Source organism: Vanacampus margaritifer, chromosome 1 (genome assembly GCF_051991255.1).
Source record: "Vanacampus margaritifer isolate UIUO_Vmar chromosome 1, RoL_Vmar_1.0, whole genome shotgun sequence".
NCBI classification, from domain to species: Eukaryota; Metazoa; Chordata; class Actinopteri; order Syngnathiformes; family Syngnathidae; genus Vanacampus; species Vanacampus margaritifer.
The window spans coordinates 67,139,709-67,167,282 of NC_135432.1; the positions used below are offsets into that span (position 1 = coordinate 67,139,709).

At 44.1% G+C, this 27,574-nt stretch overlaps 2 protein-coding genes across 3 annotated transcripts in view; one reads left to right on the forward strand and one right to left on the reverse strand.

Moving 5' to 3' along the window:
* Positions 1-1,551: 1,551 nt before the first annotated feature.
* On the forward strand, positions 1,552-8,283 carry ky (kyphoscoliosis peptidase). The gene is made up of 6 exons (XM_077563714.1): positions 1,552-1,614; positions 3,209-3,762; positions 4,238-4,352; positions 4,440-4,557; positions 5,420-5,611; positions 5,701-8,283. The coding sequence occupies exons 2-6, from the start codon at positions 3,229-3,231 to the stop codon at positions 7,313-7,315; spliced, it is 2,574 nt and encodes an 857-aa protein (XP_077419840.1). The 5' UTR covers positions 1,552-1,614; positions 3,209-3,228; the 3' UTR covers positions 7,316-8,283.
* A 1,408-nt stretch (positions 8,284-9,691) lies between these two features.
* The window catches only part of dnaaf9 (dynein axonemal assembly factor 9), a 29,376-nt gene continuing 11,493 nt past the window's right edge, over positions 9,692-27,574 (reverse strand). For both annotated transcript variants that reach the window (XM_077563700.1, XM_077563691.1), the window contains 9 exons: positions 24,561-24,598; positions 24,032-24,167; positions 21,929-22,015; positions 19,089-19,195; positions 17,905-17,979; positions 17,289-17,458; positions 16,328-16,390; positions 15,865-15,958; positions 9,692-14,644 (listed from right to left, as the gene is read on the reverse strand). In XM_077563700.1, coding sequence (XP_077419826.1) covers positions 14,544-14,644; positions 15,865-15,958; positions 16,328-16,390; positions 17,289-17,458; positions 17,905-17,979; positions 19,089-19,195; positions 21,929-22,015; positions 24,032-24,167; positions 24,561-24,598 — 871 coding nt within the window. In that variant the 3' untranslated portion in view covers positions 9,692-14,543. The remainder of the gene's footprint in view (positions 14,645-15,864; positions 15,959-16,327; positions 16,391-17,288; positions 17,459-17,904; positions 17,980-19,088; positions 19,196-21,928; positions 22,016-24,031; positions 24,168-24,560; positions 24,599-27,574) is intronic.

A 27,574-nucleotide genomic window follows, 5' to 3' on the forward strand; every position in this document is an offset into this window, starting at 1 on the left:
ACTGTTGGCGTGTTTGCTAAATGCGCTCTAAACACGCCCTGCTCAACCTCCACTTGTCAAGCAAATACGTTACTGTGTGAAATATATGTGCTCAATTGTCTGCAGTGTTTAATAAATGGTTAACTTTTTGTGAAGTGTCGCTGTTAGCGGCTAGCTCACGGGCCAGTGGGCTAGCGCGCTCGTGAGGCCTGCTAGCTTGTTAGCTCACAGGCCAGTGGGCTAGCGCGCTCGTGAGGCCTGCTAGCTTGTTAGCTCACAGGCCAGTGGGCTAGCGCGCTCGTGAGGCCTGCTAGCTTGTTAGCTCACAGGCCAGTGGGCTAGCGCGCTCGTGAGGCCTGCTAGCTTGTTAGCTCACAGGCCAGTGGGCTAGCGCGCTCGTGAGGCCTGCTAGCTTGTTAGCTCACAGGCCAATGGGCTAGCGCGCTCGTGAGGCCTGCTAGCTTGTTAGCTCACAGGCCAGTGGGCTAGCGCGCTCGTGAGGCCTGATAGCTTGTTAGCTCACAGGCCAGTCGGCTAGCGCGCTCGTGAGGCCTGCTAGCTTGTTAGCCCACAGAACGCCAGGAAGGCACTTGATTTTGTGTCGCGTGTGGATGCACATAACAGCGCGCTAGTGAGCTAGTCGGGCTAGTGAAGCCTGCTAACCCTCTACTTTAGCCTGCTAGCCCGCAGAACTCGGACTGGTTTGTCATCCAATACGTGACTGCCTCACTTGATTTTGTGTCGTGCGCGAGTCCACATAACTGTAACAACATAGCAGGCGGCTGGCTAGCTAGCAGACGGACAGACGGACGGGTCTGAAATGAGGACGTTCATGCCAGAAAGCCCAAGTGCAAACTTTGTCCAGAAAGAGTTTAATCCTAATCGAAGCTCACTTGTACCTCAAATTTTGCCACGCAACAACAAATAGCCCCCCCCCCCTAAGCCATTGATGACTCCAAACTCGAAAAACTGCTAAATTGCGACATTGGCAAGTCAGCTTCTAAAAGTTGACGGAAGGTCAAATGAAGTTCACCTGTAAAGGTTAAAGTGCATTTTAGGTTCATCCTGAAATGTCACCCCAAAGCCCAAAACAATCAAATAAACAAAACAAACACATCATTCATCTGAGTGTAAAAAAAAAAAATCAGCACAGTGGCTAACTGGTCTCCTTGGTGAAAAACAGAGGGGTGCAAATAACCTTCCCCAAAGACGTGTGCTTTTTTCGGTGGCCACTTAGCCAACGCCGACTAAGCCGCACTTAGCCACTTAGCGGACGCGTCTGTTCGCATTTTGACTGTCCGTCAAGAATTTTTAAAGCTTCAAGTTTCTTCTCGGGCTGGTTGGCGAGTTGTTGATGTGTTTAGCACCGACGGACGCATTATCGGATGCCGGGCTGTCGGTGATAGCCAGCATACATCCTCAGCACGCACACACACGAGCGCGTGGCGGGGTCTCAACCCCCATTGGCTGCTCCTTTGTTGTATTTTTAGGCCTGTTATTCTGGGGCCCGGTCCTGGCAGGCTATTTAAACTGCGCCCCCCCGCCAACTGCCGCCCACTGACTACTGACGGGGGAAACAAGTCCACGCCGCACACGCTGGCAAACTTCACAGCAAGCGTTTCAAATCGGCTCGGGGTGAGTACGCGGCGCGCCGATGTACGTTTGGCATCGATGTACGTTTAACGAGACCGCGTTCACGTTTCTTTCACATGAATTTCAGCGTGTGTTTGATCAGATTATGTTCTAGCATATTTCGAAAGGATCCGCATTAAAGCCAGGCATATGCTATACAATTCTACACGTGTTCAATTTAAATTTGATTTAAATTCCAGCTGCAAGTGAGAGTAAGTCCAAAGCTGCTAAAGACAGACTTCTCTGATTTGTTAGTGTTGATGTTGGTACCAAGCAACTGTTCCAGACGGTCAAAACAAATCAAGCAGAAGACAGTTGTGCTGTTTCGCAGACTCACAATGCTAATGCTAAAAATAAAACAAAAACACTGTGGCGAAAACTCAAGGAAGAGACAAAAGGCGTACACGTCGCCGGCGTCTGGCCGAAACCTCCTAAGGTACAATTTGGTAAATGTCATATTTGTCAAACACTTAAATACATAAACAATATCATTTTGGCCAACTTTTCGCCTCTTCGTTATGGAGCCATTTAGTGAATATTGGCAAATCCTTCCAAACAACAACAAAGCAATGAGCTTCTCTAATCTGTGTGTTCCGAAAATTCAAAGCAGCACAGACGCATACAATGAGACAAACAAGTCACTTTGTAGTCTCATTTTCGTCACCTGTTTCCCGCTTGCTTCTTCTTCTTTTCCTTTGGGTTTTTCCCTTCAGCTAATCCGCTGCCTCCGTCGAACCTTGTCCTCTGCCTCCTCTGCCCTCTCACCAACTGCCTTCGTGTCCTCTTTAACTACATCCATAAACCTCCTCTTTGGTCTTTGGTCTAGACCTCCTGCCTGGCATTTGGAAACTCAGCATCCTTCCACTAATATACTCACTATATACTATATTGCCTTCGCTTGCTAACGCTACATTAAATGCTAACACCATAGCAACTTGTGTCTCTAAGCCGCGTGTTACAAAAACTCCACGAGTGTGAGACAGGCATGTTTAGATATACACAACTCCTTTTGTAGCCTGATTTTAGCTCTTTGTTTGCCCACTTTGTGACGCGAATGCTAAATGCTATGCTAACAGCAAAGCAAGAGAAGAAATCTTTACTTTGTGTTACAAAACCTCCACAAAAGAGACACACAGCTACCTTTGTAGTCACATTTTAGTTGTGCTGCTAATGCTAAAAACAAGGCAACTTCTTCTTTCTCCAATTTGTGTGCATTCAAATCGCTACAAAAGATACACAGGTGCCTGATATTGATATTCTCCGACTGTTTGCCTACTAGGTGATCAAAAAAGGTCCCAAAGGCACAACTGCTTCTGCTGTACAAGATCAGCATTTCATTTGAACGGTTTTATCATTTCAAAATGCAAGCAGGAAGAAGTTTTAGGGTGGAAATAATCTGCTGTCAACGTTGACAAAGACTAACGACTCCAACCTCTGCCATCATTAACAGTCACGAATAGAAATGATTTAATTGCTAATTCATCACTGTCGTCCAGAAGGCGTTGTATGGAATGCACGAAGACGCCGTCCATCTTCAATTTGAGAACGACGACCTTGTCTTGTTCTTTTGGTTCATTTTTATGCCTTCTCCGTTTAGGTCGCTATGATTTCGGCGTAATGTCGGCAGAGGTCGCAATCCAGAAGTTCTCCTTCCCTTTCTCCTGCTCCGCCCGACAGGATGAGGCCAGCCAGACGGGACCAATCCAGGTGAAGGCCCTGGAGCTCCGCGGGCTTCCAGAAAGTCCCGCCTTAAGTCCGCCAAGCGCTGTTGCATTCGTGGGGATTTTGGCAGGCTGCGCCAAGCCGGCGGGGGATGGTCCCAAAACCCCCGTGGACGACGTCCAAGCCCCGCAGAGCGCCGTGCTTTCCCGCCGCAACGTGTTTGAGAAACTGGCGGCAGAGGCCGAGGACCAGCGTCCGACGGCCAAGAGGCAGCTGTCGTCCGAGAGTGCCTCCAGGAGCATCGACGTGGTGAAGAAGTGCAACGTGAGGGCGGAGGAGCCGCAGAGGAACCTCAAAACCGGGGCAGAGGTCGGTCCGAGGTGCACGGCGACGGCCGCGGTGGGGAGGAGGAGGAGGAGGAAAGACCTCTTTGCCAATTCGGACATCTTCCACCGGCTCGATTCGCATGTCATCAGGGCAGGGGCAGAGGTGAGAACACACACGAAAATAGGCAGATTATTCTACTAATGCCAACTAGGAAGGATTTGAATAATCATAATAAGAAAAAATATTTTGAAGGGAAAAAATAGAAGAATAAGTATCACAACAAAAATGTGTGATTTATGAGAATAAAGATCATAAGAAGAATTGTAGCATTAGAAGAATCCGAAGAAAAATTGAACCGATTGCTATTGGATTAAGAATGAAAATATATAGAAAAACCCAATCCTAACCCAAACCTAGGACAAGACTAGGACAGGAATCCCACCTGGTCATCATGGTATGAGCCAACAGTCGAGGAGTCAGCAGTCAATTGCACGAGACCGGACCACCTCCTCAAAAAGGAAAAGTGGGAGTTCTTTGTTCTTAGGGAATTCTGCCAAAAACCTTTCAGACATGTTAAGAATCCCGGGAACCGCATTGAATTTCAAAGATACGCTTTTGTTGGTGTTGTGCTTTTCAGCTTAAGGAAAAGCGTGTTCACGATGTGGCCGCCATCGTCCAGAGCATCGCCAGCATTGCCAAGAACGAGCTGGAGAAAATCCGCACCATCTGGGTTTGGCTCTGTCACAACATCGGTGAGCATTAGTCCAACTCGGCGCCACATTTTGCTGGTGTTTTGTTGGGCATCCAGAAGACCAAAGCGCCGCTGTCCCCGTCCACAGAGTACGACATCGGCGGCTTCCTGGGACGGTCGGAGAAGTTGTGCTCCCCGGAGGAAGTGATCGCAAGCGGCCGCGGAGTTTGCTGCGGCTACGCCGGCCTCTGTATGGAAATGTGCAGGTACCGACTTCCCGTGGCCTTGTCATGACCTTGTTAGTAGAGGTGTGGACTCAGGTCAGACGTAGGTCACCAATTGTAGGACTTGGGACTAGGACTCAACTTGAACAAGACTTGACAAGTTTTACATACTGTAAAAAGGTCCACAATTTCCAGGTCAGTTAAAGTTTTCTCAAAACTTCCTTCTGTCTGGCGCTCCACTGCGCGTAAATGACAGTCTTGCTCACTCGGGTCAGACGACAGTCACCAGGAAAATCAGTCACGTGACTTGTCACCAGAACAATTAAATGTTCTTCCACTCGATGACGGAAGGTACAATTAGCTCGGTTGATATTCAGAGTAATAATTTTATGCTCAACCAAACAGCTCCAAAGATCAGGATGAGTAAATTGAGAGGAGTTCATAATTATTGGGTCAATGAGGGTTGGGAAACCCTAACCTAACCCAAGTAAAGACTTGACTTGGTAACTCTATGGTAACTCAGGACTTGTTTGAACGTTGAAGGTTAGGACTTAATGCCACCTCTCTCCCCGTTACTATTAATTATGCACAAAGAGGAACTAGATTGACGAGGACAGCAGTTGGTGGCCTTGATGGACGTCAGAGAAAATCTTGCTTTTCTTTATGACAACTTTGAGATTTCAATCCCAAGCAGCGTACCAGACACACTGAGTCATATTCTACAGTGCAATGCATTGAAATGAAAAAAATTGACTTTTTCATTGGCTCACAATAGAGCGGCATTGTGCCCTTAATCCCTTGGGATTTTCAAGATAGACATTTTCCGTCCCGGGACGACGCGCTCGGAAAACGCACGTAATTTAAGACGAGGGGATCAGGGCGCATGCTCTGCCTGTTTTGACAGGCTGGTGGGCCTCCAGTGCCAAGAGGTGGCGGGCCACAGCAAGGGCATAGGCTACCGGCAGGGCCAGAGCCTCAGGAACGTGACATCGGATCACCTGTGGAACGCCGTGCTCTTAGGGGGACAGTGGTTCCTAATGGACGCCTGCTGGGGAGCCGGACGAGTGGACATGGAGCACGAGAGCTTCGTCAAAAGGTCCGAAAAGAACCCAAGACTTATTCCGATAGTAAAAAGTCATCCCATAGTCTGAAAAAGCACCTGTCGCCATCTGTTGCCCCCACAAGGTTCGACGACTTCTATTTCCTGACGGACCCGGAGGAGTTCATCGAGTCGCACTTCCCCGACGAGGCGAGATGGCAGCTTCTGGAGGCGCCCGTCACCCTGGAGGAGTTTGAGAAGCGGGTCTTCAAGACCTCGGCTTTCTTCGCCACGGGGCTCAGGCTCATCCAGCCTCATCACTGCCACCTCGTCACCGGTCAGTCTGGCAGGCAAAGCCTTTCACCCCGGAAATACGTGAACAAGGTTAGGGAAAAGACACCCGGGAACAACGTCTCCTCCTCCAATCTTTTCTCCTCAGACGAAGGCGAGGCAAACATTTCCCTGGGCTTCTCCCGGCCTGTGACCTTCACCTACGAGATCACACCGCAGCAGGACTTCCTCCACTGCGGCACGCCGGAACAGAAGGAGAGCAGCCACTCCTCCTTCGGCCTCTTGACGGTGTCCCAACGCAGCATGAACCTGCAGCTGTTACCTCCCGCCAGCGGAACCTACAACCTGAGGCTGTACGCCAGGCCTGAGAGCGCCAGCACCCTCCTGAGCTGGGTGTGCTCCTTCACAGTGGAGTGTCGGGAAGCCAGGGCCACCGAGGAGATCCCGGAGAACCCCTACCTGTCGTGGGGGCTGCAGCCGGCGGCGGCGTCCCTGGGAGTGTCGGGTAGCAATCGGGGCAGCGAGGTGGCAGAAGTGGAAGAAGGTCGCTTCAAGCTGACCTTGAGCACGTCCCGGTCGCTTATGATGCTCTGCGAACTGGTCCATCCGGACCTGGAGACTTCTATTGCCAAATGTTGCTTAGTATCTCAAATCCAACCGGAGATTCTGACTTGCCACGTCCTCTGCCCGTCACGCGGCTTCTACCGCCTCTCCGTCTTTGTGCGAGACTTTGAGAAAACAGACATGAAGTTCCAAAACGTGGCCAATTTCCTGCTGCACTGCAAGGGCAAAGTGGCAGACCGGGACGAGCTGTTCCCGCCCAATCTGAGCTCGACGTGCGGGCCGGGAACCCGCACGTCAGAGGCGGGGCTTTCTAAATTCAGCCACACGGCGGCGCTGGTGAGCACACCGCAGGGCAAATGCAACATCACCTTCCACAACCAGCGAGACTTGGAGCTGCACACCACGCTCACCCGGGCAGGCGAGAGAAAAAACGCCGCCTTCCCACTGGCGCGACATCTTTTCTGCACGCACACCGACAGCAAGGTGACGGTGAGCGTTGGCCTGCCGCACGCCGGGACGTACCGGCTGGGGCTGTACGCCAGGACCGCCCCTGGTGGAGAGTTCAACCCCATGTGTGACTTTGTGCTGAGGAACAGTTGCGAGCAGGCGGGACTTCCTTTCCCGTGCGTCTACGCCGCCTGGAAGAAAGGCTGCGTGCTCTTTGAGCCCCGCGTGGGCCTGCTGGACGCCGCCAGCTGGGTCCGCTTCCGGGTGAGGATCCCAGGGGCGCAGCGGGTGTGCGTGGTGGGTCACGGGCGGACCGATCTGAAGCTGAACAAGAGCCGGGTGTGGGAGGCCGAGGTGTTCAGCGGGGAGGGGGTGGCGGAGCTCAAGCTGGCGGCCAACTTGGGAGATTCCGGTGAAATGGCGGTTTTGATGACCTTCAACGTCAAAAAGCCATCGTAAAGACGTTTGAGTGTTTACTCGATATCTTTGAGATCCAGCTCAAGGTCCTAGTATGCTCTCTGTTCTCACTCATGAGACAAGTTAAGCTTAAAAGTCAAGTCAGAAACGCTCTTGACAATAATATGATATCAAGTCACAGCAGCCACCGAAGTGGGGCGAAATCCGTTTTCCGCATTTGAGCCATTCCCTGAGGGAGCGGTGAGCAGCAGCAGGGGCCGCGCTCGGGAATCATTTGCTGATCCAACCCCGCCAAGTCCGACCCTTAATGCTGAGAGTTAAGCAGGGTGGCAATACGTCCCACTTTTATAAGTCTTTGGTATGACCCGGCCAGGGATTGAACCCACAACCTCCCAGTGGACACTCTACCACTAGGCCACTGAGCTGGCCTGTTGTTTTTAAGCGCATCCACTAGTCTAAACATGATATTGTGATGATCATCGCATTTGTGGAAAAATTAATGAGCATAAAAATCCACCACGGTGGGCTGCCATTTTGCTTTGTACTGCCACTTGCTGTCGACTGACGATGACATCACAGTGCCGAAGAGCTCACCTGGTTTCTAAAGCCGAGCCATGATTGGTTGCTACCTGAGCAACTGTGATGTCATTTTCAGTTCTTTCCCATGGTTTTCATCCTCTGTTTTATCCCCCACTCGCGTACTCGTACATGGACCTCAAGTTGGGTGACGAGCAATGAAAGAATTCCTCAGATGGCTTTCGGTACGCAGCTGCTAAAGATGCGGCCGATTATCATTCGAGACGTACAACGCTTGCGCAATTCAAGTTCAAAAGCTTGAGGCTTTTTATTAGGCAGGCAGTTTCAACATTTTTCCCCTGGTGCTCAGCTGTCATGATTGCATTTGTATGTATTTGTATTGTGTACCCGCAAGAGCAGCTGCTTTGTAATATAACATGTATTCGTATATTAGACGTCTCTTTTTTTCAGCAATGATCTCATTTTGAATAAATATTGGCGGAAATGTCGTTGTGTTGTGCTGTAATGTCACTTAAATGCACGTCCACTAATGACAAAAAGGGATTTTGACAAAAAAAAAGACACTATTAACAAACTTAAAATAAATTATATATATATATATATATATATATATATATATATATATATATATATATATATACAAAATGTCAGCAAAAGCCTACTAGAACAGCCAAACATGACTTGGGGTTAATCAGAGGCACTTGGTTGCGGGTGGCCTATCACCTGAACGACTCAAGAGCGGAGGGAATAACGGTCAGTTCCTTTTTTTCTTTCTTCCCGTCAACAGCGCCAGAACGGGGGTGTGTAGACTTTTTCTATCCTGCCGTATGTCCAATGAGCTCTCTCTGACTCTCCCAACGCCCTGCGAGGCCTGCGTCCACTCAACCCAGTGAGAGTGACGAGTGTTTACATCAGGCTGTCACAGTAATCCGCAAATAAACCAACACAATGAGGGGCCGGGGTTGGGGGGTTTCGGGGGGGGCAAAAACACTCGCTCGATATTCCAAGTCAGGCGGCCGGCGAGCGTTTCGAGGTGTGTGCGCGTTTACGTGCGTACGCCGTGCGTGTTTATGTGCAGCGGCCTTGCCTTAAGTCGCTGGGGGAGAAACAGGCGGCCCGGCGGTGGCGGCAGCGGAGGCTGATGTCAGGGGTTCGCCATGTGGGCCGCTCCATCTGCCTGGCAACAATACCACCACACACACACACACACACACACACACACAACTTCCCTCACTCGTAAACACACACACACGCAACATGAGGAAATGGGAGCCGTAAAATCGCACCATGTGTTGAATTTTTGGAAAACTTTATCTACAGTAGTAAACTTTAGGCAGGCTTTTACTTGCTTCGTTTTTTAATTTCGTATAACACATGCTGATGACCCGGGAAGCTCCCTGCAATTTTTATTATTTTTTAATTAAACAAAGCTCTCTATTCTTGATAGATTTAAAATGTGAAGAAAAACCTTGAAACTCATATCATCACTTATCAGTCTATCACTATTTTTATATTTTTATTTTTTTTCTGGAGAGCTCAGTATTGTTCATTCGGTAATTTTACCGATTTGACATGTCATCATCATTGCTTTCCTTTTTTTTAATATATATATATATATATATATATATATATATATATTTTTTTTTTTGTATTTTTATTTTTTTTTGTATGTGGGCGAATATGTGTATGTGCGTGCATTCATTAGTTCACCTAAAACCTATAAAAAAATAAAAATAAATCCCACACAGTTTCCCTAAACCGAACAGTAGTTTTGTTTTTAAATTTTCGTGTGTGCAAGATTTAAAAAAAAAAAAAAAAGACTGAAAGTCAAGGTACCAAATTTACAGCCCGCTACCGGTTTGTACACAAAGTTGTCATGGATCCAGCATAATAAATATTTAATGTGGTAAATACACACAATGAGATTACAGTATTCGTGTTTGGTCAAGAAAAAAAAAGCATCAGTCACAGGAAAAAAACAAGTTACAGCAATTTTCTGTGCAAAATACAATTGGTCCTGCCCCTTGAGACATAAATATTTGGCACCTTTGGATGGAACGAAAGATGAAATGAGCCCTTTGGGTTTTTCCCCTTCTTGTTCCTGTAATCTAATTTTGTCGGCATGACATCAAAAATCCATCGCAACTCGATTGAGGACCGCAATAATAAAAGCTTCCTCTTCTTGCTGCTCATGGACATTAGTCACACAGATTGGACGGACGGACGGACGGACGGACGGGTCGTGTACGCAAAGCTCTCGCCGGACACAATTACTTCACGCCGTCGGTTCCGCGGGTGCGAGGCCTGAGAAAATACATTTGCAGGTGGATTTTTCCAGGCTAATACATTCCAGAATGGATTGTTGGAGCCAAACTTTGTTTTTGTCCTATAACGTCAGCTAGAAAACATTAGCCAGAAAGCTAGCGAGCTAGGGAGGCGTATGGAGGGCCCTGTGGGGACCCCCAGAGTGCAATGAGGAAGAGGGGGGGGGGGTCCCAAATTTGGTCCCAAACTGCATTTTTGAGAGATTTTGGTTTTGAATCCCAAGCAGAAACGATCACTTCCTTTAAAATGTTGTTTCTTGTATGATAAAAGCTCCGATGAATAATGTGGCAGCGTGATGACCGACAGTAGTGGCCGACACATCTGCCTCACAGTCTACCATCGTGGGTTCGAAAATCTAGGCTCCTCCCACACTCCAGAGACAGGCCGCTGTGCAATTTGGCAGACAAGTGCAGGCAGGCGGATCTGCGAGAGTGGAGGGCTCCGCCGCTGTGGGAGTGGCCACAGCCGACGTTGATTGTGACCAACCAAAGCGTCTCCACTTTTAACACACTTTTGGCTAATCACGTTTGTCATGTTTTATCAAGAAGGAGCAAAATTGGGACAAAAATAGCCCAATTGTCTTCATGTGTTTACTTGGCTTTAGGATTTTGCTCCCATTCAAGACCATTTTTTTTTCTTTTAAAGTACTGCGCCCTATCAACTGCAGCATGCCACAGCAATTGCACCTTTGCAGCAGGATGAGCTGTCACGTCGTTTCGTCAGATAAGCTGCCAAGACACGTGATTTGGACATTTTGATACATTTGCATTGACTTGAGTTGAAAAACCTGTTTTTGAGTTTAAAACGGTTTCGGGCCCTCCGACTTTGTCCCTCTCGTGCGACCGAGTCGACTTCGCCTTCTGGCTGAGTACAAATCAATAATAAGGACGATTCCACGGATTCCTTTCACCAACACTGTTTGTTTTTCCGCAAAAAGAGGCGTCCTCGCCGACCGGACCGAAGGTCTCGTTTTCAGCCAAGGCACCGCTGGATGTAAAAAAGATTGTTTTTGTACTCTTTTTTTCAATTGGCAATTTTACAAAAACACGTTGTGCATGTTCGTTCCATCCTACGCAGATATGTAAAATCGTTGTTGTATCAGCTGCTTGGTGAAAGGCATTGTGGGTAACCGACATGACATCATAACTCATGCAAAACTTGTAGTCGTAATCATACACAGTATATGAAGGTAGAGTATAAAGTATCGTCTCAGCGGTGTACGAGCTGTGACAAAAAACAAACAAGATTGCTTGACAGGGTGCGCATGTGTTATGTGTTTGGACTATGGAAACACACATACTACCAAATGAAAGATTGGACTGTCATATTTCATCAGAAAAAAAAAGTTTGTTTCTACCTTATTCCGTTTTTGAGTAATCAACAATAGAAAATGGTTAGTTTCACCTCTGTTTTGAAAAAAAACGTCTTTTAGCGTCTTTGGCACTCCTCCATAGGATTTTACTAAACGTTATTTAACGTTTTTGGCAGTCAAAGAGTTAAAATGATATTTTCAAATATTATGTTAATTTCTATTCAGAATAAACAAATCAATTATTTAATTAGATGAATGAATGGAAAAAGTTTTAATTGAATATTTATCATTGGTTTAACTTCATGTATTAAACATATTTTAATGGCATTAAATAAAAATCTATTTGTGTTACATTCATTAAAAATATTATCTTATTGTTAGTTAAATAACATTCAGAAAAAATATTTGAGATCAAAAATGAATTAGCCAATCAAAGGATGAATGGATAGAACTTTTTTTTTTTTAATTTATGTATATAATCCTTTTGAATGACAAAAGTGAGGCTTACAAAACGGGTTGATAAAAAATGTTGTTTTTTTTGTATTAATTGTTTCCTTAAATCATTAGAAATCAAAGAAAACAAAAACACAGAAAAATACATGAAAAAATCCAATATAAATATATTTACATATGCATTTGAATTGGTTTCTATTACTATATTTTTTTTTTTTACCATTATTAGAAAAACATCCTGAATGCTGAAGAAAAGAACGTTTTTTTCGCATGTCTCCCGCCGCAGTCTCATTTCTTCGTCGTCACACCTCGCTTGCGTTGACGCCACCCCGCCGATCCCTCCCGTCTTTTTAAGGACTTCTTTTGGCCAATTAGCGTTTGGCGTTTGGCCAATCCCTGGGGATAAAATCCCCGGCGGGATTACGTCATTGACACCGCAAGATAGACGGCAACTGTTGCGGGGCTTAGCGAGACGCGAGCCGGAACGAGAGCCAAGCGCGGCCGTCCACTTTCGTTCGAGCGTTTTTGCATACAAAAGGATGCGGCTTGCACATAATCCTGTGCGTCTGTAATCCCGCCGTTAATGCAAAAGACAAAATCACTGAGGCATTGAACCTTTTTTTTTTTTCCCCACGTATCATTTTACAACACTTTTAAAAGTCCTTAAAGAGCCAGTGGGAACAATGTGATCAGTACAAGGTGTCAAACTAGAGGTACAATTGCACTTTGATTGTAATATTCATAATAATAATATCTTGGATTTATATAGCACCTGCCTTTAAATTAGGAAAAGGAGTGAGCGCACACCGGGGGAACATTAGTGGAATCCATTACAGGCTTACTTGGTTGCTATGTTATGTGCTATTCTAAGCATTCCAGTATTGGAAAAGACAGCGGCGGCGCAAACACACCAGCACTGGATGGTACGGCTTGACAGCGGGGACGCTGCTGGGTTCGGGGGGGGGGGCAGCAGTGTGGATGATATAAATCCGCACAAGGGACGGCAACACACCGGGGGGAGGGGGGGCAATAGCTTTTATCACTTTTGCCCTGTCGACCTGGAGAAAGCGCTTTTATTGTTTTCCTTTCCTCTCGCCGGCTGGCACGGCGCCGACAAGACAGAAAAATAATTTCGGCAATCGGCCCGAGAGACGCTCACTATGTAGCTGCTAGCCTCTTCTCTCAAAAGGTATATAGCAGTACCTTGGCTTTTTTTTTTTGGGGTGTTAATGAGAAAAAAAACAACCGGTAAAGTATAGTCTGATAATCAAAAAATCCAAAAGAGGTAATATTAATCCATCTGAAAAAAATAGACAGAGAACATAGACAATAATTATCAAAAATAATGAGGTTGGATACCTCTGTGTGGTTGAAAATGGATCACTGTAACACTTCAGTGCCGAAGCAACTGGTCAGCGCGTGCAGATTAATTTTCCACCTTATTAACCTGCTTAGTCAGCTCATTGTTTTATCTATTGCATCACTCATGGCTCCAAGACCTTTGAAAAACTGCTCGGAAAACATGATGTCATAAAAGTTGTTTTCAAGTGATTAACTTATTGACTCGCAGCCATTTTGACTGAAGCAACCCCCTTCGCTCCCGGCTGTTTTACTGAATTTTTGACAGATTTTACGAGGCCCACAGAATATTGTGTTCTATTGCTATAAAAACATGGAACCTACCAAAAGAAAGATTAGTCTCTTCTTTGATTGGGAAAAAAAAAAAAAGATATTTGTATCTGTTTTCCTTTTGCAGCGATTAGAATATAAGTATCTGTTGAAATCACTGACAAAAAGAGCTTTTTACAACATGGCCCCGGTTGATCTCTTATACTCTTCTGACAACCGCTGGCCATTTTTCATGATAACTACCATTGCTTTAAGCGACCTCTTCAGTTCAGAGGCTGCATCAAAGGCCTTCTGTATGCTTTAGTATAAAAAAAAACGTATGAATATGTTTTTGGGACCATGGCAATATTTTAAAAAAAATACGTTTTTTTGGAGGCAAATGAGTTAATAAAATAAAGGTGAAGATATGGCCATTTTTTTCAGTATATGATCCCTGGAGAAAAAAAAGTTTGGACACCCCTGTTCAAACCTGAAAAAGAAAAAGAAAAAAACGGAATGTTCGCATCTATCTCTGGCTTTCTTCCTGGTAACCATGAGTGGAAAAAAAAAAAAAGGGCACGGTGATGTAGAGAGGAGATTCTGTCGGACACGTAACACCGTCCTCAGCTGTTCCGCCATCGTGGGGACCCGCGCTCGCTTAATTGCACTTTCATTAGCTCCGCGGCGGGGATTCTTAAAATAACGTGGCGTTGTGGTGATGGCGGCCTCAACGTTTGTTGTTTACATCGGGACGGCGCGGACAGGTGCTGGGGCGGATTGGGTGACGACAATTCTCCAGAAAGCCCACCGGCGGGGGGGAACCCGGCACAGTCGCGCCGCAAATAGAGGCATTAATTCGCCAAGTGACATAAACGCAAAAGAGTGGCCCGTGGAAATTCCCCTCAGGTTCGGTGACGGCGAAATATTTTTCCTCCAAAGACTAAAAAACGTCTCCAAAAGCTCACCTCGACTTGACACAAATGAGAGGAGTGTTGCGTGACCCCTGTGACCCCCACCCAGTACCATGATCACTCTTCAGGGATCAAACAAGTCGGCTTGCAGCTCCAGCCGGCGGTTGAACATCTCGATGCGTTTGTTGGCCTCGGCCACGTACTCTTCAACAAACTGATGCATGTCTGCGGGGGTGCGAGGGTGAAGGAGAACGGCTGCGCGACTGCATTGGTTTCTCAAACCTTTTGCACCAAGAACCACCCCAAAAATGCTTATCTCTTAAGCACTACAATAAAGACCAACATTAAAACGCAGTACAGTAAAATAAAATCCTGGACTCACATATTTCCATTAAAATGTATTACACAAACGTTGTATAAATTTCATACCTACCTAAATAGAAATCAGGTCTGAAAGACTGAATGTAAATGTAAATGGAACTGTACTTAAACCAAAAACACACAGAATTTTTTTTTAATAAATATATATTTTTTTTTAAATCTGTAGGTGAATACTTGTAGTGTAGTCGTAGTAGTCATACAGTATATACTTTATAATAGCCGATTAAATTTTTTCAACGTAATTAATCGCATTACTTCATCTTGTTCTAGATGTACGAAAAAAATGTTTTTCTAAGTTTTCATACTCTTGTTAACATAAAAGTGGGAAAAAATGTAACTAATGGAATTATGGCCGTATCTTTTAGTCATTGATACAGTCATTTCATAATAATTCATACAATTGAATTAAAATTAAAAAGATGTAATGTATTGCAAAAAAACTAGTGTGATATTGATTTATGTTGAGGTCATTTTTCTGCCACTAGATGGCATAATTGCATTGGTAAGACAGTGACAGCGCAGTGCATTTTTTTTTTTCATTTGCAGGAGCAAAACTACATGAAATCCTAAATGGGTAAACACAAGTGTGGCCGACATGGGTCGCATTTAGTTTGCCCACCTGGAACCCGGTTAAGGCCCATTCGGACCCCAGTTCAAGCCCATATCAGCAAACACAGGTGGTACACACATGGTCACCACGTGAAATTGCCCATTTGGGACCCACCATTTGGGCTAACACAGGTGTGCCCCTGGCGGAACCCAGGAGCTAAACCAGATGGAACCCGTGCCCACTTGTTACTTGTTAAAAAATTTTAAAAAAATTATCCAATAAAAACTCTGCATAGCTTTTAATGTCTGTTAAAATTGGTTTTCATGGTGGTACTCAAAGTATTTTTTTGAAGTTGTACTTGGGGCAAAACGTTTGAGAATCACTGCTATATTTACATAAAAAGCTGAACCAAAAACCGTTGCAAAAATCCTGCTATCTTTCTTATTGGTTGATGACTATGCAGTTACTGCTTTCCTACCGACTTCTTGCACACGGCGTCATTGGCGAAGGATACTTGGATGGCAGTCGCGCTTCTCTCCAAACATGTTGACGTATTGAAAGCCGTTGTAGAAAAATCCCGGTGGCAGCGGGTCCAAGTGTCGGCTCGTCTGCACAACGGGAAAAAAGTACCCGGGTCAGTTTGCTCAAAAACACCCCCCAAAAAATGATGTCACATTGCAGGTCGTCGTCGAGGAGCGTTGTTACGGACGAGTGACATCACTGACAATCGTGTGACAATCGAACCCAATGACAGCTCAATGACTTGTCACAGCTTTGACAATTCAAACAGCAAGTCTTTAGTCCCTTTATGGCTACCAGGTCTTCCAAACAATTATTTTGTAATCAAACGTTCCTAACCATGTCACAATCTAACTCACCCATTTCATCCCTTCAGGGCCACCGTAAGAAGCAGTTTAAAGACGTTTTAAATATGACATCTGTCTTCTACTAAATGTTTACTGCCACAAAACACTCACGTGAATGTTCTTCATTTCGTCAGGCGAAAGCATCTTTTCCGTCTTTGGAGTCTTGGTCTGCATCTGTGCAGCACAAACAATTGAATAAGGTCACATTTCCGTGACATGTTTTTCGATATGCACGGGTGCCTTGACTTACGAGTGCTCGTAACCCAAATCAGTCACCACACAAATAAATTGAAATGCTATGAATCTGTTCTAGCCACAAAAAAATATATAATGTGAAAAATTAGAGAATCAGCCGATATATATATATATATATATTTTTTTTTTTTACCATTATCGCATTACAACATAAGACAAAGATAATGCCATTCAAACGCTGCCCCCTCAAAAAAAAAAAAAAAAAATGTTTCGTTCTGCTCTAAAGTTAACCAAATACTAGAGGACAGATAATGTAAAACAGTCAAATATTTTCCCTTTGATTCATAATTTAAGGGACCAAAAAATGAGTTAATTTATTCATTATGTATATTTGTAATTAATCTGAGACATTCTGGCAAATATCAGAATTGTCATCACCCTTTAAAAAAAAAAAAAGGCACATCAGTCTGGACCTAGTCTGAAGTTCACTCAAAAAGTTAACATTTGTGCTCGCAACACAAAAAAATTATAATAAAATTGACCCATTAACTCATTTGCTGCCATAAACGTATACATAAGTTTCATTTTAATTACCAGTGTCCCAAAGGCGTATTAATATGTTTTTTTAATGTTTTTTTTTATGCTAGAGCATAAAGAAACAAGGCATTGATGCAGCCTCTAAACGGAAGAGGTTCAAGCAATGCTAATTGCTGCAAAACGGAAACGGGTACAAATATACTGAACACTTGCGTCAAGATACTGCTGTGTCTCATTTGTCTGTTGCTATTGTATACTTTAAATCCAGTTTAATATAATTACGACACAATAATGATACACTATGAGCTATTTCTTTATTAGCATGAACATGGTTAACTACCTGCTTGGTGCACAGTCTGAGCCAGTCCTTGAGCACATCCTCAGTCAAGCCCACGCCATCAAAAACCAGGAAGCAGGAAGCGTCGCTCTTAGGCTCGGACTTTTGTTCCGGGACGACGCGGAGGTCGCCGCTGGCCGCGCTGTAGCTCACCTCCGTCGCGTGCGGCGAGTCTAGAGTGCCCCGTGGAACAGGAAAAAGTTCACACCCGAGGCGCAAATGACATTTTAACGCCGCGTGTGAGCAGTGAAGGAAGAATGTGGAGTAAAGAAAAAGTCATAAAAACTCAATTCCATAGTATGAGTGATGTCACACCAAAATGGTTGACTTCCTCTTGGATTTTGGTTATGGTTGCTTGAGATGTTTTTGTGCAAACTGTTAAAGCGTCCGCTCAATTTTGGGTCGATGGATGAAAGTGGTGTCTGGGGTTGATTTCGTCCCAACTTTCCTGGGGGTGCTAGATTGTGATCGATGGATTTTTCACCGGGATAGATAGACATGCGTGGAAAAATTGTTGGGCATGTTGAGGCCTCCAAAAAGATCTTCATTAGTCATAAAAACAACAATTCCTAATTAGACATGCAAGTAAGGCAAAAAATAAATCAATCAATTCTCCTACCAGAAAAGCGGACTTTTCCCCACACATTGTAGACGTTTCCTTTGAAGGGGCTCGGCCTGAGTGACGCCTTCAATGCTAAAGAGGACAAAAAAAAATTATTTTACATTTTAAATTCCAACAGACCTTTTCATAATGATTGTAAACTAGAAAAAAACATGATCTAAACCCTCTTGTGTTTGTGGTTGTGCAGCGAAGTATAGTTTAGAAATTCCTTAAATGTCCTTAATTAATTAATTTATTTATTTATGTTATTTTAAAAAACACAATCCAGAAGAACTTGTGGGGAGGAGGATAAATCGAGTAGATGTTGTAAATAATGTTAGAAATCATTTTATTATGGCTGGGTTTAAAAAAATAATAATCAAATAATAAAAATCGAATCGATTGTCATTTTTGAGCTCGATATAAATTCATAAAACCATGAATCGATTATTTTAATCGCTCTTTTTTCCCCATAAATGATTAACAAAATAGAATTTTAAAGGCCAATTTTTTGTTGTAATGTTTTAAATTTATATGTACAATTATTGAATTAGAATGATGAAAAAAATTTCATGTCATTCTTGCTGATGTTAATGTTTGTGTAACACTTTTAACTTATAAATTATAACACGTTACTTTCATTAATAAACTAAATCATTTGACCAGTTACTGCCTCTGCAAAATTTACTTTGTAATATTTGTGGAGGTTTTATCATGCCCTTGACATTTAAGAACAATTGATGTTCCATAGTTAAACGATATCGGATCGAATTGAATCGAATCGGGAAAAATCAAAATCGAATTGAACTGAATCAAAATTGAACCGATGAGGAAATTGCAATCGATACCCAGCCCTACATTATACGTTCTTTTCAAATGACGTGCCACACATTTAGACTTTTTCCAGCCGGAAGTACGTGCGACGTCACGGAGAAAAAAGGTCGACAACATCAACATGTGGTGCTAAAAAGCACAATTGTTGAGTTGCTAGCGCCGAGGCGGAAGCTTGGCAGGCTGCGCCGACAATGACTCTTTTGGCAGCGCGGTCGTGCTCATATTTGGAGGGCAAGGCGGCATTATGTAATCACGGCGTACTCTGCCAACTCGTATCTGAAGCTTCTGTCACGCGTATGAGGGCAAATAAAAACGAAGATAAGAGGGAGGGGGGGGGGGGAGGTAGCGTGTGTTTCTTTTCCGCTTACCTTTACAGCGGGCCACAAACAGAAGCCTCTCCAGGGGGCGGCTGAAGGCGACGCGATGCTGGGAGAGGACCAACGACCCGAAACCGCAGCGGAAGCGGCCATTGCACCTGGAACAAAGGTTGTTATGTGGACAAATTGTTCTCAATTTAGCATCTGGCCTATCTGCTACACGATCGTTCACATTTGGTAGCAAAAGTACGAGGACGCTGAATGACTCCATGTTAAACCATTGAAGCGGACTTCCCGTCTCTTTTTGGATTGGGTCTTTGAGACTTTTTTTGTAGGTCTACTCATGATAAACATGCCTACCAAATTTCATGTTGCCAAGTCAAACTGTCTTTAGGACCATTTTCACTGAAGCAACCCCCTTCGCTCCCGGCTGTTTTACTGGATTTTGACTGATGTTGCAAGGCCCACAGAATAATGTGTTCTATTGCTATAAAAACACGGAACCTACCCAAAGAAAGTATATTTGTACCCGTTACCGTTTTGCAGCCACCCGCTGTCCGTTTTTTGTACTAACTACCATTGCTTTAAAGCAACACTAAGCAACTTTCAGTTTACGCTGATTATGGCGACGCCATATGGACAAAAGCGGTATTGTTATGTCTGAAGGAAGACCACATTTCCTATGAGGACAAGCGCATCGCGTCGTTTTTTTTTAGCTCACTCCATCGAGTGAAATCCGGGCCAATGTTGATCCTTGGCTGTCCTTTCATCCGGGGTAGCTTTTGACGCATGCCATAAAGCAGTCAGCACATTTATAGTTTTTTTGTGTGGCAGTGTTCCTACCATCCTCCTCAAAGTTGCGTCGTGCCAGTAAAAATGACACAGACCCCCTCAGGCCATGGCAAAGGAACCATTCAACGAGTTTGAAGTCAATGTTCCATCAGAAGAGTTATGAAAATATTTGATTAAGGTTGAAAAGTTCCTTAGTGCTACTTTAAGCGACCTCTTCCAGCCAGAAGCTGTGTCAAAGCCTTCTGTATGGCTCTAGCGTAAAAAACAAACACACGTAAAAAACGTATTTGGCATCATGGCAATATTTAAAATAGAAGGTTTTTATATGATTTTGGGAGCAAATGAGTTCAATTCAAGAGAAGCTTCCAAAATTCCATTTTGGATGTTGATTATTATTTCATTGCCACATTTACGCGTATGCTTAATGAAAGTCCAATTTTGTGTTCCCAGCGCCGGTGGTGCGCCGTAGCGGCCCCTGATTGCTGTAAAGCCCGCCGGGCATCTTGTGTTCTATCAGCAGCTGCCCGCCCGCAGCCCAGTAACGAGCTGTTGGCCACGCCGGCCAGTTGCCATGAACACACGGGGATCGCCTTCCCGCCTGGACCTGCTCCATCCTGCCTTCATGCCTCAGTGCTCAGAAAGCACCCCCCCCCCCTCCTCCTCCGCCCCCCTCCTCCTCCTCCCGCTCCTTCGCCTCCTCTTCCCTTCTCCCAAGATTATACTCTGGCACGAGTCTGGACTTTTTAGCAGTTAATCTCCACATTTGAGCGCTCTCGAATGTCCTCGCTGGCATCGCTCCTGAGTAAATAAGCCTGCTTACGGAGAGAAACCAGATCCGGGTTTCATTTCGCAACATGAAGTTTGAGTAGGCATGCCGACCACAAGAAGACCCACAAAAAAAAACAAAAAAGTCTCAAGAAGCCATGCCCAAGAGTGCACACGTTGTCTGCCATTTTGGTTTCAAGCAGCCATTTTGCCTTGGTAGCAAAGACAGGTTGTATTTGGGGAAGCGGTGCCACGCCAGAGATGAAGTGACTATTTTGGATCGGTTGCGTCCTCTAGAATTTACCAGTAGAAATATTCAGACCTTGAATCCAGTTTGACTTGGCAACATGAAATTTAGAAAGGCATGTCTATCCTGAGTCGAGTCCCGACAAGACACAGGAAAAGTGCCATTTTCTTTTAAAATGACTATTAACTCTTTGACTGCCAAAAACGTTAAATAACGTTTAGTAAAATCCTACGGAGGAGCGCCAAAGACGTTAAAAGACGTTCACCAAGTTTTTTTTTTGTTTGGGGGGGAAACGGGTGGAGGAAAGCCTTGGCCAGCTGTGCTGAAAGTATCAAGCTTTCTGATGAAAGATGAGAGTCCAATATTTCATTTGGTAGTATGTGTGTTTCCATAGTCCAAACACAAAATTTCCTGTGGACCTTGAAAGATCAGTCAAAATGTTTAACTCTTTGACTGCCAAAAACGTTAAATAACGTTTAGTAAAATCCTAGGGAGGAGTGCCAAAGACGTTAAAAGACGATTGTTTCAAAACAGAGGTGAAACTAACCATTTTCTATTGTTGATTACTGAAAAACGGAATAAGGTAGAAACAAACTCTTTTTTTCTGATGAAAGATGAGAGTCCAATCTTTCATTTGGTAGTATGTGTGTTCGCATAGTCCAAACACAACATTTTCTGTGGACCTTGAAAGATCAGTCAAAATGCTTAAATCGGCTGGCACCCACGGCATCCCTTTTCTGAAAACGTCTGGCAGTCAAAGAGTTAACTGGCAGGGTTCGTGCTAGGGATCAGAAGTTTTTCCGTGGCAAGGGCACGAAATTAGGAATTAGAGGTCAGGAGAAAAAACGCATGCACCCCGAGTATATACAAGAGAACACGAGGCATGACGCAAAGGACGCCAAGCAGGTGGACACACGCCGAGCCGTAAAGTTGGATTTACAGGAGAACATAAAGGAGGGTCATTGGGAGGGTGTAATGATGATCATAATGGAGAACATATTGAAAGACACACGAGGACATTTTAGAGGTGGCCGTACGGGGAATTGAGGTCATAGTAGTAACCCGCGAGGGGAACGTTGGGTCTCACCAGCCAGGGTAGAGGACATAACGTGCTCGCAGCATCTGCGGTCCGCTGAAGCATCTCTCCGACAAAATCAGCTTGACGTCTTCATTCCTATTCAAAGACGACAATTCAGTCAGGACCTCAACTCATTCAAACACACCGGATTGCACGTTTTATGCACGAAAAATTGCAGGAATAAAATGTATAGAGAATAGTGTCCGTGCGTCAGATGTGAGCTGTGGCCCACAGCAGCCCCTGCCTGAGTTTGCTTTGGTGCTCAAAACGGCTTAAAAATGCATCAGCAACAGTGGTACCATTTTTGGGGACAACGGACATCTTCCGCTTCTTTTTTTCACCGCTCACTTTCTAAGGACCAAATACAAGCACACAAAAAAAAAAACTGCCGCCATCTAGTGGCACAGTGACTGGGGCTAATGTTTAAGTCAAATTTTTGCTTGCAACGCAAAGCAATAAAAAAATACAACTTGCAAGTGGGGGCACTGTATGCTACAAAAAAAACTTTTACAATCATGTAAACACATTTAAACGGGTAAAATATTGACAGAAAGCAAGAGAAATGGATGTACTAATTCTTCTATGTGTTTATAATGAAAAATGTTTTCTTTTTTCAAGCTAACAAACTTATCATCTCACAATATACATCAATAATCCTGCCCAAAGACGTACATTAAAAAAATAAACCTAACCGTCACTTTATGTAGGCGTAAAAAGCTGGATTGACATTCAATAACAAACTCGGCAGTGCTGAAATACAGCACGCACTTCCTGTTTCTTTCTTCTTCTTCTTTCAAGTTCAAACCATTGAGAGTGCTGCCAGCTAGTGGTCAAAAGTGGATTGACCCTGATCTAAGCATGAGTTCAAAATCATATCAATCATTCACTGGCAGCCATTTTCACTTAAGCAACCCCCTTTGCTCCCTGATTTTTACTGATTTTGCAAGACCCACAGAGTGTTCCATTGCTATAAAAACATGAAACCTACCAAAAGAAAAATAAGAGTCTCTTTTTTTCATCAGGGAAGAAAATATATTTGTATCTGTTTTCGTTTTGGAGACAATTAGCATTAGAATATAGCTAAGTTTCATCCATGGCAATCATACATGTCAACCCTAATTTGGTCCCACCTGTATTACAAACCCATAAAATCCTTATTTTCCCATAAAAATCCTTATGTCAGTTTTATCAATACTAAAGCTGTTTCATGCAATAACATTAATCTTACCTTACTTTCTTTCTTATATGAAGACATTGACAGTATCTTGTTCCAAATGACATTTTATTGCACAAAGAAAAAACAGATTTCTAAATATCACAGGGACGGTTGACTTTTTTGTTGCTTCACATTTCTCTCGTGCAACTTTGATTTCAAATGTTCTTTGACATCGTAAATGTCAGATGCCGCAACCTTAATGTCCCGTGAACAAAGCGAACACGATGCATACTCTTCTCCAAGTTTTGACGGACCAATTACCTTAAATAAATCCGTCCATTCCGAACGAAAACGTCCGGTGTATCTTGTTTTTTTGGCCGGCCTGTCCCCCATTTTCTCAACCACTGCGAACGACTCGCAATTTTCGCGCTAACACAAATTTCTTAACTGCGCATGTCAGGAAACTGTTAGAAGTCTCGCGCGATAGACGAGATTTTGTGACCGCTTGTTGTTTAAATCGAGCTTATGCACACGTGTAGCACGTAGCCGACAGTAAATACTAAATAAATTTAAAAAGGGTAAGCAATATATACTAATATTATTATTTTCATGAAAACAGTTAAATCCGTATTCATTTCCAAATACGCCCGTATGCTTTTGCAACACTTAAAAATCCGTAAGAAATACGGACAAACCTTATGGGTTGACATGTATGGGCAATATTTAAAATAGAACATTTTTTTACGTTTTTGGGAGCAAATGGGCTAAATTAAAAATGAAAAAATCTGCAAAATAACGGCACGGTGAACCTGGAATCTGCAATTGCTGTATACTGCAGGGATGCGAATGATGAATGATGATGATGCAATGTAGTAAGGCAACACTGCGTTGCAACTTCATGGCAGTCGGATTGTAAAGCTAAAAAAAATTTAAAAAAGCATCTTTGGGCAGCCAACCTTGTGACGGCTCCTCTCGCCGCCAAGATAAAGGCGGCGGTGGGGTTGGCGGCGCGTACCACCTGCTGGACGTGCCGCACCAGGGGATGCGTCTGGTCCGCCGCGGCGCCGGTGAACACCACCGTGCTCACCATACCTACAAACACAAGCAAATGGGCTGACACGTCGCTCAACGTACACATCCAGATTTGCATTTTTTTCATAGGCAACATGTAGTTACAGTATTTTTCCATTTCTTGCTCGACTCCAGATCCACTGATGACTATAAAAGAGCCTAATTACCGCAGGCTCCTTGGATCGGTTTCCCAGGCAGGCTTCATTGTGACAAACTTCAAAACGTTCATCAACATGAAAAATTGCAAATTGCATAGGATTTGCATATCAATTGTCTCCTGCCTGCCTGGGTTTGAAAGACACACGCCGGAGCCCTTTGTGCCCCTTGCGGAAGTCTTTATGAAAACGCGGCAAGCGTTGGAACATATCATCATTGTGGGGAGACCTGAGGGACGGGAAGCAGGCGAGGACTTACCTTGGCTGCACTGCTCCAGCAGCTTGGGGAAAGCAAACCTGGAGGAGGAGACAAAGAAGCACTGAGGACACTTTTCAGGCTCGTCTGCAAGTCGTGAAAAATGTTAATTAAATCGGGCCCACTCTGACCTTGAGGAGATGCGTTTATTCACAGTTTGGTGTTTTCGGATGCGTCATCAAACTGTGTAGCCATACAACCCACGTGCAATGACAAAAACGCAAATTCTTCTCAAATTCACGGTCACCAATCTGTCTGCATTCAAATTCAAACCTGGTAACAATTATTATTCTTAAAAATGTCACGGAGGTGCCAGAAAGCCAATTTGGACAAGGTTTTACACCTTTATGGCGGACATTGTGAGTCTTTTCAGTTGTGACTTCTTGAGACGTTTGTGTGGATCTATTCATTATCAACATGTCTAAAGATGAAGTTGCTATTTGCTAAGTAGGGGCAACATTTTTAAAAACAACGTCAGGGACAAGGACACGCCGGAAATGGCCAAATTGACCCTCAAAAGGCTGATTAGAAACAAAATGGTTGGCTTCCTGTGTCTTTCCAAGCATGGCTTTTTTTGTGGGTCTACTTATGATGGACATGCCAAGCATAGTTGATGTTCCTAAATGACAGTATTCAGGGGGCTGAATTTTCCAAACAGGAGGTGCTCATTAAAGCGGATTCGCTTCCATCATGAATAAGACGTTAATAAGAAATAGTACACTTGTGGTGCTCGCTGGCTGGAGAGAGATGCCAACCAAATTTCATTTTGTTAAGTCAAAACTGGCTACTCGGCTGTATTTCAAAAATGTCTGACAACCCAAAATGGCAGACTTCTGTGGTTTTTTTGGGCATGACGTGTTTATTTATTTTTTTTTTAGGTTCCACTCATGTTGCTAAGTGAAACAATCTTCAGCTGTAGAATAGAAAAAAAAAAGAATCCCTATGGCAAGTTGGTTAGCCCAGGCTTATTTTTTCTTTCTGATCATGATGTCCTGAGAATTTTTTTTTGGGGGGGGGGGGGGGGTCTAAATATGACGGACTTCTCAACCAAATTTCATGTTCCTAGGTCAAACTGGCTCAGGGGGCGGGGATGAATTTTTCAAAATACCTATGGGACAAGTTTTTTTAAGAAGAAACCTGGAAAAATTTAAATTTACACTAAAATGGCCTCTTTAAAGCCGAATGGCAGACCGCCTGCGTTCTTTCGGGCATGGCTGCTTGAGACTTTTTTGTGGGTCGACGCATGATGATCAAATTTCATGTTCTTCTGTGAAACTATAATAAGTGGCTGATTTTTCAAAACAGAACGGCAGACTATGACTCCTTGAAACTTTTTTTGTGGGAGACATACGAGCATATTTCATGTTCCTTAACTCTTTGACTGCCAAAAACGTTAAATAACGTTTAGTAAAATCCTATGGAGGAGTGCCAAAGACGTTAAAAGACGTTTTTTTTTCAAAACAGAGGTGAAACTAACCATTTTCTATTGTTGATTACTCAAAAACGGAATAAGGTAGAAACAAACTTTTTTTTCTGATGGAAGATGAGAGTCCAATCTTTTTTTGGCAGTATGTGCGTTTCCATAGTCCAAACACATAATTTTCTATGGACCTTGAAAGATCAGTCAAAATGCTTAAAATTGGCTGGCACCCACGGCATCCCTTTTCTGAAAACGTCTGGCAGTCAAAGAGTTAAATGAAACAGTCTTCAGGATCAGAATTTTCCAAACACAAGTCCGGCTCACAGACAAGCAAGCGCCCATCATGACTAAGAAGACGTGCGCATGCGGCGCTCGCTCGTTGCAAACAGACATTTTTCCCTGCGACGCCATTTAATGATGTCACCGTCTCTGAATTTAGCATCCAAACTGAATGGAACTGGAATGCCGGTTGCGGAGGGCAGGTTGGGTCCGAGCAAGTCTTCATGGTAACCGAGTCATTAGCAGACCCCCACCCCCCACCCCCCCACCCCGCATCCATTACCCGCCCGCCTTCTACCGATCAGTCATTTGAAAGGCATTTATCTTCCCTGTCCTGATGTAATGAACTGTCTGCATCCATCACAAAAAATGGATCATGACTGACTGATAAGCTTGGCCGAGGATGGCGGTGTGTGTGTGTGTGTGTGTGTGTGTGTGTGTGTGTGTGTGTGTGTGTGCGTGTTCGGGGTATGTGGATTAGGAGTCTATGTTGAAGGAGGTGACAGGCGGGTCAGGCCTAAGATGGGCTAACCGCGCCCAATTAACAATGAGGCAGGCGGTCCAATGACCACAGTGCAATGATTAGGGCGTCACCAGGTTGGAAGACGCCTCAAATGGTGTTCCACGAGCCCCTAGAAAATAAAAATCATGTGCTCATATCCATGACGTAGCGCTGGATCTGCGCCATCAAAAGAGTCTATTAACCGGAGTGGCACGCCATGTGTGGAGCGGCTCAGTAAAGCCTGCATGCACGGGACACAAAGAACGGCAGATTAAATGTAAGGCTGATCCGCCTTGACTTTCAATAGCTGTAAAAGCGTCACGTGACCTCCTCCTGGGAACCTGCGACAAGTCGCGGCCAACGTTTGGCCCCAGACGCAGGGAATCCTTGTTTTTACCTCATTTTGCTTTATTGAATCCCGTTCACTGCATTTCCCTGCAGTTGCTCCAGGATATAAAAAATGTAATTGGGCTTTTTTTTAAATATTATTTATGGCAAGAATGGCCTATTTTTTTTTTATTACCGCCTGAAATAGCCTTTTAGGGGGCTCTAAAATGTCACAATATTCATCAGATTAGGTAAGCAAATATATCTTGGTGGTAATTTAGGCGTGTTAGAAGCCCCAGATGTCCCTTTCCAAAATCTCGTTTGCAGAACATTTGACAAAATTGTCCGCTGCTTCTCTTCTGGCCCCTTGAAACCAAAATGGCAGACTTGTCAAATCGTAACATTTAGTATGTATTTAATTATTCATTTAAACTTAACATAGTACACGTTTCTTATTGTACCAAATATTCAATATTTTGTTTAAAAATA